The following is a 12,625-nucleotide window of genomic DNA, read 5'->3' on the forward strand; positions in this document are numbered from 1 at the left end:
TCTCCCCTCAAAGTAGCCTCGGGCGTAGCATATTACCATGTACAGCCCACTTCGGAATTGGCGAGTGGCAAAACCGCAAGGCCGATCCGATGGAAGCTGGGGAAGCCGAGCGACTGAGCGGCAAGCCCGGCAAAAGGCCCGGCTCGGCGGTGAACCCTCCAAAAATTCCTGAAACTGTCAAAAATGGAATCTACTTTGGCGTCAACATTCCCAGGGAGTCATAACCCGTCCCAGGGCTGAGCGATAACATGGAATGACCGTCGTCTCACGATAAACCGGAATTCCTGCAACAATATGATCATGTTCTATTGTTTTATTGAAGGGTTTGCGTCTACCTTAGCAATTGTGGAAGATTTCATGGCTCACATGTCAATTGATGTTGAGGTCTTCATCGATTGAGTTCAATACACCCTTATCCAGACTCTCGAAGAGGTGAACATCTCATACTGACTCAGCCATATGGTCCATTGAAGTTTGGTCACAATAGCCTGAATTCAAGTATTGTCAATGCCTCCACGAACGGATCTTTCCACACCCTCCCCTAAATACAAATCTGTCTTGCTCTCACTCTACCTAGCTTCCTCTGCTCAGCCAGTAATTAAACTTTATCAGTCACTTCCTAATGTCATCTGAAATTGCTTCCAGTCAAGCTTCACATTCGTTTCCTTGCTCAAACCACACCAAGCTAACCAATACTGAAAATGGATGTCCCCAACGCTCTATCCCCGAAAGAGTTTCTTGAATGCAACAAGATCTCCCGCGTGTGGAAGCCAGCCTATGTCTGGCCCGCTGACAATGATGGTATCGTTCGCGTCGTGGGAGGGTACGCATTACTGTCCCTGAACATACAGAGACGGTTCTAACCCGTCACACAGTCATGATAACCCGAATGTTGCTGAGCACCGCCGCAACCGGGAATGGGCGAGAGCGATGGGACAGGAACCGGGCCCGGTTGTCAACCATGTGGTTTCTGCTATCACAATCGAAGAGTTCCACCATGAGCACTTCCCCATGGTCAGTGCGTACGAGGGTCTGTCTCCTATGCAGGCCGAGTTCCTAGATTTGGTCCCGGATCAGCTCGACATGAGTAACCGATCTTCTAACGAGCTCCAGAATCCTGATTCCGACAGCGAGTACTCCGAAAACGATGCCGCGGTACCCCACGGAGAGCTTCAGGAATATCAACTCATTTGCCATTAGCCTTCCTCCCTTTGATGCGACTTTAGATGTTCCCGTCTGTACTGCTACCTCGCCTCATGCCATTTTTGCTTTTCCTATCACGCCGTCCGGGCCCATCAGTCCAGGTACTCGCGGCGAGCCCTCTACTCCCGTCTGGTCCGCCATTGCAATTCCCACCCACACTTACCCAGAGGAGCACTCGCCCGCGGATGTCATCGTCGAGAAGTTGCAAAATTACAGAACCCATACACCCGACGTAGCTCCTAAGTATGAGGGTAATTGCGCCTTCACTGTCATCGGCAGACGCAGAACGCCGAATGATCTTCGCCCGTTCGGTTCACCTACGAGGACCAGTAGCGACACACCTTATCCTTTTATGCCCATCAATAACTCTGGATTCGTTGCTTCCGCTATGAATCGTCCCGTCAAGTTCTGTTCAGAACTTGAGTCGTCGACCCTCGAAGTTCTGAGCTCCGCAGTCTATGTCAATTCGTTTGGATCTTCCAATACACCTGCAAATCCTTTAGCTGCTGACAAGGGCAGTGGAGCAATGGCTCTGGAAACAAATGAGCTTGTCAGCATGACCGCTGACCCGGATGTCGGCAATTTTTCTGACACAAACCTGTCCAATATGGATAAGCTCATGATCGACCCAGCCATTGCTGATGCTTCAATTGTCAGTGCCGCCGTTATTCTGCCACAGGACGACTCTCCTCGATCCCAAAAGAGTAAGGGTGTAGACGAATCGATTGTTGAAGAACAGTCTTCATGCGTTCAACAGCAAGTTCCCAGTGTCGATCAATGGGCGCGTAATTATGAAAAGGGGGGTTCCATGGGGCCTGTAGCGACATGGCGACGATCAACCGTCCGTCTTAAGCAGCTGGGAAGAAAACTTCTCAAACCAGACACCCAGGAGCAACAGTTCCTTGTGGCGGTAAGTGAAACGTGCCTTATCTGAGATCAAGTTGCTGACGGCTTATGAAATATTGAGAGTGTCACGAAAGGCAACCAGGTCGGGGCAACCTTGAAGTGCAATAAGACGGTAAATAGCCATGGCAATCCGCCCCATCTACCACCCAAGGACGACCCCGTCACACATCCTAAGCGCAGCCCTGTTCCAGTTTTCCCCACCTCGCTGGGGCCTGGTGAACAATCACTACTCTACTCTAAACTGGAGTACATGGTCTGTGAGACTGCCAATGCTTTCCTGGTCGAACAATACTTGAAGGGCCGTATCGACCACCAGACCATCAGCCGAGTCGTCAATGGCTGGGCCGCGAAGAACCTGCCTCGAGTTCCTGAGTTCCGATTCGATCAGGCCACCCAGCGCGACCTCATCAATGCAAATCGTCGCACCATGGAGTTCACCGGCAAATGCTCTGCCAACCCTGTCCAGCTGGATGCCAACCTTCGAGCTTGGAAATCTGTCACACAAGACATGAACCACAGAACCTTTAGCATTTGCGATAGCGCCATCCGCAAGACGATGTATGAGATCGGGGAGGTCCTCGAGATGCTTAACGCTTCTGTTAAGGCTCTACAGGCATTCGACGAGCTCCGTACCAACGTCCATCGGTACATGTTCACTCCTCCAGGGTCTCCGGCCTCTCCCCTCATCATTTGAGCCTGGGTTGTTCATTTGTCTAAAACCTCCATATTTTTTGCGGTATCTTCGGTCATCTCTCTCTCTCTCTATCTCTCTCTCTCTCTCTCTCTTGATATTTCTTTTCAGTTGTTCTCTGGATTTTGCAGATATGGCTCCTTTCCACATCGGTTGGAAAAGAACCGGGTTCGCCGATAAGCAAAGGCTGGTACGTGCCGGTTCCCGAAAGGTGTTGGACATTCAAGACCAAAGGGACACCAAAGGTCTCAAAAAATTTATGCAAATTAGCTACTCATGTATCCAAAATTAAATTAATGGAAAAGTCGCATTCGCAGTTCATTTAGTAGGCAAAAACAAGGCGACGGCCGACGCGATCCAACAGAGACGCACGTGCAACGACGTCATCGGCTCATTTGGGAAGCTTCACAGCTTGTGAGATGTGGGATGGCCTGCCTTTTTATTCGGCTGCCTTCCCCCTCTCCATGCAACTCTTAGTCTCTATCCGGAGGTTCTAGACCGGCCAAGGGCGAGCTGCCACAAAGTTTGGGCCATGACCGTCGCCGTTTAGTGTTTTGAGTCTCGAGCTCAACGAGATTTGGGCCCTTGGAACAGTGGGACCAAAGCGTTCGCCATGACGGGCCCCTTTCATACTTATGGCCCTTCGTGCCTCTTGGCCGACGAAGAGATAGATCTGTCGAGCTTGTACTCGCGACCCACACCGCCAGATACCCGCTCACAGTTCTTCTACATTTCATCCCTGCCAATTGATGATCCGTTGGCCCCTCTGCCCCCGTCAACTGGGCAATCTGCTGGAAATGAAAAAGCCCCGCCGAAACCATTCTCTGCTAGAGATAATTTTGCCCTCGAGACAGCTTGGCGCGATCTTGGGAAGGCTTCTCAGGTCAAAGGTGCTACCACCAGCACCTCCCGACCAGACACGTCTCAAGGGCGCTTCGGGATAGCTGTACCGGGACCAGAGCCAAGTCTCGAGGTGCAAAGACGTCGGAACACCACGAATCAAGACCCAACAAGCTTGGATAGTATCAGGGGCACCCCAACTTCATTTTCAGATGATCAGCCGCCAAATCTCAAGAGCCGTTCAGGCTACTTAGCTAGTAGCTCCGATGCGCGAGCGGAGAACTACGCAGAGCGGCATCGACCAACATCGTCTATGGATGGTAGCTTTAACGATGGACACATCAGGACTAGTCTTGCTGATCGGAGGAGGGAGCGCTCTTCTTCTCTGAACCAATCACCTTCGGCCAAGAGAAGAAATTCGGTTGGAGAAGATGATCCTCTGGAGGGCCACGATGAGCTTGGCAGTTTGCGTGCGCATGCATCCAGAGATGCTAGTATCAGTGGTTCCCCTTTCATCCGGGCGCCGATGTCCCAGTCGCACAGCCCGCTCGGCCGCTCAATGGAGTCCATGTCATCAAAAGATGTGCCACAAGAAGGGCAGCCGGAGCCTCGAAGTCGTCCACCTAGTCGAATAGCACCAAAATCCTCGAATCTGCGAGCGACTGTCAGTTTGGATGAGTTGACTCAGGATAGCTCGCGGGAAGAGACCAACCCCGAGGACTCACAAATCAAAATTCCAGTTGGTGCTTCGCGTCTTCATTTGGTCGAATTACCAAACCTGAGGGTACTTCTTTTTTCCTCCTTTTGCTCTCATTACTAGGCTAACCGCTGCTTAGATGAAACCTATCTATTGGAGTCCTATACATGACGTGTCAGGCGTGGTTCGTGCCACCTGGTTCTACAAAAACTCCATGCTGCCCGTGGAGACAAAGCTTGCAAACAAGCTCGAAGAAGGATATGCCTACTTAAAGCCATGGACCGATACCTGGCAAGACGAGCTGAACAGCTGCGTGGAAAATGGTGCCGAGGCAGAGATGAAGGTGGTTCATCATCTATGGCCTAAGGACGAGCCGGGGTCCGCCAGACCACCGGCATCAGCACAGGACCCAAAGAGCAATGAATTTGTGGTCGGGGGCGCCGACAACATTTCCAAAGAAATTGATGTGAACAAGGCTGCTGGTGGAACGGCGGCTCAGTCGGAGGCTATTAAGTCTCATCTTACATCTGGTGTCATTTATGTCGATGCGAAGAATGCTCAGATCTTGCGACCTAGCCTGCTTCCATCAGCCGCCAGAGGTAGAAAACCGCTCCGTGCAATTCGCAAAGATCAACAAATCGGCATTCCCGTCGTTCGTGGGTTTAACCGAAAGCTCTGGGACAAGCTGCACCCTTCGAAACCTAATCCAGTCGATGTACGACAGTACATCCGAAGGACTAAGCAAGCCACTCCCGCTCCTGGTGAACAAATATGCTACGCATGCAAAATGGAAGAATCACGCTCCAGCCCAACAGACCTGGTACTCGTAATTCATGGCATTGGCCAAAAGCTGTCGGAAAGAATGGAAAGCTTCCACTTCACGCACGCAATCAATGCTTTTCGCCGCCAAGTCAACATGGAACTAAACAATGAGCCTGTTTGGCCTCATGTAGATCCGGATCATGGCGGAATTATGGTTTTACCTGTGAATTGGCGGGCAACACTATCCTTGGAGGATGCGACCCTTGAAACGCCGGATGAAGAGGATCCAACAGCGAATCATTATTCTCTCAACGACATCACTCCACAGACGCTTCCCGCTGTGCGATCTTTGATCAGTGATGTCATGCTCGACATTCCCTATTATCTTTCGCACCACAAGCCAAAAATGATCAGGGCGGTGGTGAGAGAGGCTAATCGCATCTTCCGACTTTGGTGTAAAAACAATGCCGGCTTCCAAGACAATGGTCGTGTGCATCTCATCGCGCATTCCTTGGGGAGTGTGATGGCTCTCGATATTTTGAGTCAGCAGCCGACGCATGTTCCTCGCTTCAACTTCTCGGAGACACCATTACACAATGATATGTTCGAATTCGATACCCGGCATCTGTTCCTGTGTGGCAGTCCAGTTGGTTTCTTCTTACTGCTCAATAAAGGTATTCTGGATATTTGTTCTCGTTGGCTTCCAGTACTAATACTTTCCTTCAGCGAGCCTCCTCCCCCGAAAAGGCAGAGACAAGCCAGGAAGTGAGGGTGATGATCGTCTCCACGGTGTCGCTGGTGATGCAGGCAAATATGGCTGTCTCGCGGTAGACAATCTCTACAACATCATACACACTACAGATCGTACGTACCTGGATTGAGCCCGACCCCTTGAAAACGACCATACTAACGCCTTCAAGCAATCGCTTACCGCGTCAACGCAGCAGTCGACAACGACCTCGCTAACAGCCTCAAAACAGCTTCGATCCCCAGCGCCACCTCAACCTTCTGGTCCTCATTTGGCTCCGTCCTCCGCTGGGGCTCAACATCTTCCTTCATTCCAACCCCAACCCCAACTCGCCCTGCGGCTATGAACAAGCTCCCGTCAACCGTTGAAATGGAAACCCATGACTTCACGCACGAAGAGATTGCCGAGAAGCGCATGCTTCTGTTGAACGATAACGGCCAGATTGATTACTATCTTTCTGGTGGTGGGGGTCCGTTGAATATCCAGTACTTAAATATGTTGAGCGCGCATAGTAGTTACTGGACGTTGACAGATTTCGTGCGCTTTTTCGTTGTAGAGGTTGCGCGGAAGCAGGGTAGGGATGGAACATTGCTTGCTTTCCGGGCGGAGAAGAAGAAGGGGTGGAAGTATTCCAAGGGTGATTTGGATTTGAATTTTCTTTTCTTCATTTCGGGCATAGGATTGGTGTATTGCTTTTGTTTGAGGATGGGTTTCTAGATACATGCTGCTCTGATATACCGGGATCTCTCATCACATAAACTGGGCGTATTGCAGGTTAGCTATATTGAGAAGACCATCTATAGGATCCTCTACCCTTGATTTTTCGGCATTTTCTCGACATACTTCTAGACATCTCTCCAGAGCAATTCTACCATTATTTCCAAGCTCTTCTCAAAAGAATTTGACAATGTGCCCGTACATGATTTGAATCCCACTGCCTTGAAATAATCAGTCCCAGGTGCCTTTTTAGATCCCTTTGCATTATCTTCTTGCTCAGCCTGTAAGCCCTTCCATACTCCGATACTGTCCACACAGGAAGCCTGTGAACTGGTCTCCCATATCTGTATCTTAAAGAGTTGTACGCTTGATTGAAGCTATGGTCTTGCTCTCGATCAAATCAAACCTCTTAATTTCTTTCATGGATTCAGGGATAAACGGTGAATAATTGGCAACTACACCTGAGCCTTCTCCGAAGATATGAGGCTAGTGTCAATTCTACTGAAAATTGTACATCGGACTTCTAAAATCTTCAATGCCACTTAGCCAATATTTTCAATAAGGATGTCACTTCAAAAAAGGTCACTAGTGATGCCATTAGAAATATGATAGTCACCGACGTAGACCCGTAGGCGTGATTTGTTTATCCGCCTTATCGATGCCCCGCCAAAACTCTCCAATTCTCCCGTTCCCTCACAACGCGTTTGATCCGCGCCTGTGCAATTGAACCTAAGACTAGCCGTGTCTGCGACCGCTGTCCCACGTCAAACACACACAAAGCAAGTGCCTCATCGCCCGCACGACAATCCATTGCCTCCTTGAATCAACCGGCAGCGACTCCAACCGGCTAATCCTGAACCCTTTCGATCTCATCGAGTCCAGTCTCAGTTGCTTTCTTCCCCATACACTCCCAATGGCGTGGGCCCAATCAACCCCAGGCTCTAGCGGCCGTGCTGCTACGCCCACCGTATTCGAACAACAGCGTGAGGGACTCGTGCGGGAAATCGCAGTGGTGAGTGGACAACATCCCGAAGACCTTGACCTCAATCGTTTGACCTGAAGCTGAACAATGCGATTATGGACAGGGCATGGAGCAGGTCCTCCAGAACATGAATCGACTGAACCGAAACCTGGAGAGCATTATCACGGTAGGTCATCTTGTCTTCGGCCCTGTGGCTTCTGCTTCGAGATTGTCATTGCTAATCTGGCATAGGTCGGGAACGAGTTCGGATCTGTAGAGGCTCTCTGGTCACAATTTGAGAATTTTATGGGCAAACAAGACGAAGAGGGTGAAGAAGCTGTTCAAGGGAAGAGGCATGTGAGTGGGGAGAGTGATAGGCAAATCAAGTCGGATACACCGCAAGAGGATGATGAGTCGATGGCCCAGTGAAGATGGCCCAGTGAAGATGTTTTCGGGCTTTTCTACGTCGTACGCTGTTAGACTAGGGTCGAATTTTGGCGTTGGTTTGTTTACATTCGGAGATACCACTTCACATACTGCACCCTTCCATTCTACATCATTATTTATTTACGAATTCAACGAGGATTGGATGAAATGTCAAAGCCACATGTATTGTCTCGGCCACGGTTAACACGCAGGTCGCTTTCGCCAACAAAACAGATCAGATAACATAAACGAGAACACCAGTTCCATGCATGAAAGAGGCAAAGACCCAAGGTCATGAGTACCTCCGAGAAGGCACAGAGGGTCATAAAAGCAAGGGGAAAAAAAACATGAAACAAACGATTGACTTCCTAAAACAAAAGTTCAATCCAGACTGCCTCCAGCAAAGACAATAGAAGGGCGCACAGCGACCCAGGGGGAAGGGGTGAAATTTTAGCAGTTCATGTCCAGCTTGCAGCGATATGGCTCATACACAATGGCAAGCAAGCCGACGAAGCAACCAGGCTTGTGGTCGGACGGGGAGAAGGGAAGGAAGAGATGGGGAAGAAGAGAAGTGAGGCTGGAGGAGAACTGGTTTACAGGATCTTGCAGGACCGCTTCTTGATCTTCTTGCCAGGTCTGCTTGGTATTCCAGCCGCAGAGGCTTTGCTGGTGTTGCGATTATGCGATGGCTGGTTGGTATGGCCCTCTTCTTCCATGGAGCATACCATGTCGACTGCACTGGCGAAGACTTCGTCCACACCGCGCATTTCCTTACTGCTGCACTCGACGTAGGTTGCGCCCATTCGTTGGGCTACGGCGTGGCCTTGTTCTGGGGTGATGGGAGTCAGACCTTGGGTCTTGAGGAGCTCGATGCAGGTGCGTTTGTTGCGAAGATCTGACTTCAGGCCGACGAGGATAATGGGTGTTGTGGGGCAGAAGTGAAGAACTTCGGGGTACCACTGATAGATTCCATGGTTGTCAGGGCGGGTCGGGAGGGGGATAGTGGGGATAGCTCACCTTATCGACGACATTCTCCAAAGATGCTGGACAGTCGATAGCAAAGCAGACAAATAGAAGATCCGTCTCAGGGTAGGATAGAGGGCGCAATCGATCGTACTCCTCCTGTCCGGCGGTATCCCACAGTGCTAATTCAACGCCCTTTCCGGATGCCCGGTGGGTGGTCTGAGTGATGTAGTTTTCGAACACGGTGGGCACGTATTTCTGTAGCGATCAGTATCAAGCTGGCCTAAGCCGGATCATGTAGACCTTACCTCCGGGAAATAGCCCTGGGAATAGCTGATCAACAAGCACGTCTTGCCGCATCCACCATCGCCAACCACCACAAACTTTTTTGAGAAAGAGGGCGGCTGCGTGATGTTGGTTGCTTCGGACATTCGTCCACTGGAGAAGCTGGTATGGGTGCTCGCGGTACCGTTGCTTACCCGAACACTGTTCGTGCGGGTTCTGCTGTGACCTGAGGTGTTGGACGGCGGAGGAGTAGCGAGAGAGCGGCGTCGCGAAGACGCATAGTAATCTCCATCATACATCTGGCTCATCCTGAAATGCAGCCCCTGGCGAACGTCTAACGTCGAGATTTGATGTTTCGGGTGTGTACTGAAGATGAAGGGGATAGGAATGGTGAGGAAAGTGTACAATGTACCACGTAAGACGGTAAGAGTGAAAAAGAGAAGAAGAGAGGGGAGAACGATCTAATTCAAAGGATCTTGATGATCGACGATGAGGGTCTTGTCAGGGCGAGACCCGTGTTTACAATTGCTTTACCCAGAGGCTGCTATGGCAACGGCCGCCTTCAATGACGCCAGGGCTCCGCTTGGTGCGATTCATCTTGGATAGCGCCTGTCAATTTCAACTTGATTCGATCTAAGCCGATCCCGTTTCTTTTTTCGTCTTTTCCCCTCTCTTGTTGAGCCCCTCCAGTCTCCACTGTTCAGCTCTCCATAAACCGGTTCACAAGTCGCTTGAGATTGCCTCGGAGGGGCCGGCGTCATGTGATGAACATAGGATCGGAGATAGGCGATCTCGTGTACATAGATCTGCATTCTACTGGTGTATAAGAAAAACTGGAACTGGAAAGTGGAAATGGAGATCGAGATCGAGATTGGTCAATTAGTGTGCCACTGGGACTCGGAGGTCCTGTCAAACTGCCTGCTTGTGTATTATAGTATGCAGTGGGGGTAGTGTACTATTATCGCGGCTAGCCGTTGACATTCGTCAGCATTTATAGCCCACTTTCCAACCTTGGAAGGCTAGGAGACGTTGGGTCCGGCCCGAGTTGGAGTTGTCAGAGTTCCAACGTTGTACTGTACCAAGGATGACTCTATTCCCCCAGCTTCCAAGTTTGGGTACTCGAATATACCCACTGTGGAGAGCGCCCGCCCGGGCATTTCGACGATCTTGACACGAGGATTTCTCCTGAATCACGTGCAATCATCAAGTACGCTGTTTTGAATGAGTCCAATGTTCCGAATAGCCTCTAACAATATCAATATGCCGTTGCTGCATGAGGGTCGAGTATGGTGCCTGGTGACTAAGCACACACATGGCCAGGGGCGCGAGCCGCGGGTATGATTTGACCCTCCCGACGCTTCCTCAAGACCTCGATTCTTTTGCACACGACAATCCCATATTCTTTTCCATCCAACTTCCATTCGCTCCTTATGTCCTTGCGCTGACTCCGCGTTTCGAATCGAGCGGCATCGCGGCCCGTTCATGTCCAACGTCCTCCAATCGCCGAATCGATAACTCCGCAATATGGGAAAGGACTCGAAGGATCAGCCCGATGCCGGGCTGAAGAGTCTCAACCACTGTATGTAGCTTTGTGTCGGCTCTCCGAAAACGTTTCAAGCTTTCGGAATCCTGCGCCGCTTCAATCGCTGACGTTGCTCCGTTCGCGACTTCCATAGATTCCAGCCGGCTACCCCTCTGGCGCTACTGGCCAAGACAAAAACTTCTCCCTCTGATCCGATATGAAACGCCATACCTTGCATGGGTGCAGGAGAAAGTTCGCACCCCGACCTTGGACTCGTACTTTGCCTTCACGGCCAACCTCGGCACCCACACTTTTTTCATGGTCTTCTTGCCCTTCCTCTTCTGGTGCGGACATACCAGCTTAGGTCGCGGGTACGTGCTTCAACGTGAGAGAGGAGCGATACCAGCTTCGGATCGTTAATATTTCGTGTGTTTTCTAGACTTGTACACATTCTGGCGGCAGGTGTCTTTTTCAGCGGTTTCATTAAAGACTTGCTATGTCTACCTCGGCCCTTATCTCCGCCGCTTCAACGAATCACACATTCCGGCTCTGCTGCCCTGGAGTATGGCTTTCCCTCAACGCATTCCACTAACGCTGTCTCGGTTGCCGTGTACGCTATTCTCCTGCTCAATTCATCCGCATCTACCGTTAGCCCACAGACGAGCCTCTTCCTCCAAGTCGTCACTTATCTCTATGTGACCTCGATTGTGTTGGGCCGGTTATACTGCGGCATGCACGGGATGCTGGACTGTGTGGTTGGCTGCGTGTTGGGCGCATTGATCGGCCTTGCGCAATTTAGCTGGGGCCCCGCATTCGATGATTACATCTTGTCTTCCTCGCTGAAGGAGATCCTCGTCATCCCTATTGCTATTCTTATCATGGTCCGCATTCATCCAGAGCCGGCCGATGATTGCCCTTGCTTCGATGACAGTGTTGCCTTTGCTGGTGTAACGCTTGGCGTGGACGTTGGTTCGTGGTACTTTACCCAATCCGATCTCGCATGGTCCAAACCCCTTCCGGGCACCATTCCGTACGATTACCAAACTATTGGTTTTCCCAAGACCGTCATTCGTCTTGTGGTGGGAGTGCTTTGCGTTTTCGCGTGGAGGGAAATCACCAAGCCGACCTTGCTGCGCATCCTCCCGCCCATTTTCCGCAGCCTGGAGAAACTCGGCCTTCTCTTGCCCGTCGCTTCTTCACCACTGCCTCGTAAGACCCTCGGCTCTATCTTGTTGACTCCTTTAACCATACGCACAGGCGCTATACCACCATTCCCTCCAACTTGAAGGACGATGAGGTCTTCCCTAACTTCTCCGATATTCCCTCCATCCTCACTACCATCCGACACCCTAGGCGACGGGCCGTCTCCATTGGACCTCAGTCAGAGGCCGATGCGTACGAGACTCTCGCATATCGAGAGAAGCGCCGACGCGAAAGCCAATCTGGCGGCAGCCGCGGATCTCCCGCCGACGGGGACAACAAAGCCAAAGGCAACCACGTGCGTTCTCGAAAGACGTCCAAATTGGACGACTACGAGCACATGATGGGCAGAGGCAGCCCACATTCTGGCAAATCCGACTTGAGTGCCAACACTCCTCGCTCATCGCCCCTCCCCCCGCCCGCATATGAAACAAGTCGGGCGACAACCCGGGCCGACGAAAAGGAAGTATTCTCGCAGATCAAAAAGCCCCGCGTCCGATATGACGTTGAGGTCGTGACCAAATTGGTTGTATATGCAGGTACGTGACGTACCTTTCTCTTTGCCTGCAAACATGCACTTACCAATCTACCAGGTATCCCATGGGTTGTCATCAACGGGGCGCCCCCTGTTTTCGAAGCGCTCGGGCTCGGAGTCCCGTACTAGCTGAATGACGAAGTTTGAACACCTTCCATTTCACCCATGA

At 51.1% G+C, this 12,625-nt stretch overlaps 5 protein-coding genes across 5 annotated transcripts; 4 read left to right on the plus strand and 1 right to left on the minus strand.

The window, feature by feature from the left end:
- Positions 1-701: 701 nt before the first annotated feature.
- Positions 702-2,803, plus strand: N7477_005840 (uncharacterized protein; the record flags this gene model as incomplete). The annotated part of the gene is made up of 4 exons (XM_056967503.1): positions 702-823; positions 876-1,133; positions 1,201-2,113; positions 2,210-2,803. The coding sequence occupies 4 exons, from the start codon at positions 702-704 to the stop codon at positions 2,801-2,803; spliced, it is 1,887 nt and encodes a 628-aa protein (XP_056822257.1).
- Positions 2,804-3,413: 610 nt separating this feature from the next.
- Positions 3,414-6,564, plus strand: N7477_005841 (DDHD family phospholipase; the record flags this gene model as incomplete). The annotated part of the gene is made up of 4 exons (XM_056967504.1): positions 3,414-4,424; positions 4,477-5,773; positions 5,826-5,963; positions 6,020-6,564. The coding sequence occupies 4 exons, from the start codon at positions 3,414-3,416 to the stop codon at positions 6,562-6,564; spliced, it is 2,991 nt and encodes a 996-aa protein (XP_056822258.1).
- A 913-nt stretch (positions 6,565-7,477) lies between these two features.
- Positions 7,478-7,954, plus strand: N7477_005842 (DASH complex subunit DAD1; the record flags this gene model as incomplete). Its single annotated transcript, XM_056967505.1, has 3 exons — positions 7,478-7,576; positions 7,650-7,712; positions 7,778-7,954. 3 exons carry the CDS (start codon positions 7,478-7,480, stop codon positions 7,952-7,954), a joined length of 339 nt encoding a protein of 112 aa, XP_056822259.1.
- A 590-nt stretch (positions 7,955-8,544) lies between these two features.
- N7477_005843 (Rho4-like protein) lies at positions 8,545-9,507 on the minus strand (the record flags this gene model as incomplete). Its single annotated transcript, XM_056967506.1, has 3 exons — positions 8,545-8,910; positions 8,969-9,172; positions 9,223-9,507. 3 exons carry the CDS (start codon positions 9,505-9,507, stop codon positions 8,545-8,547), a joined length of 855 nt encoding a protein of 284 aa, XP_056822260.1.
- Positions 9,508-10,723: 1,216 nt separating this feature from the next.
- N7477_005844 (phosphatase PAP2 family protein) lies at positions 10,724-12,585 on the plus strand (the record flags this gene model as incomplete). Its single annotated transcript, XM_056967507.1, has 5 exons — positions 10,724-10,778; positions 10,876-11,092; positions 11,161-11,952; positions 11,979-12,460; positions 12,515-12,585. 5 exons carry the CDS (start codon positions 10,724-10,726, stop codon positions 12,583-12,585), a joined length of 1,617 nt encoding a protein of 538 aa, XP_056822261.1.
- Between the last annotated feature and the right edge of the window lie 40 nt (positions 12,586-12,625).

Source organism: Penicillium maclennaniae, assembly GCF_028827695.1.
Source record: "Penicillium maclennaniae strain IBT 15551 chromosome Unknown utg000005l:1.0-2652337.0:1.0-2654196.0, whole genome shotgun sequence".
In the NCBI taxonomy this organism is placed as follows: Eukaryota; Fungi; Ascomycota; class Eurotiomycetes; order Eurotiales; family Aspergillaceae; genus Penicillium; species Penicillium maclennaniae.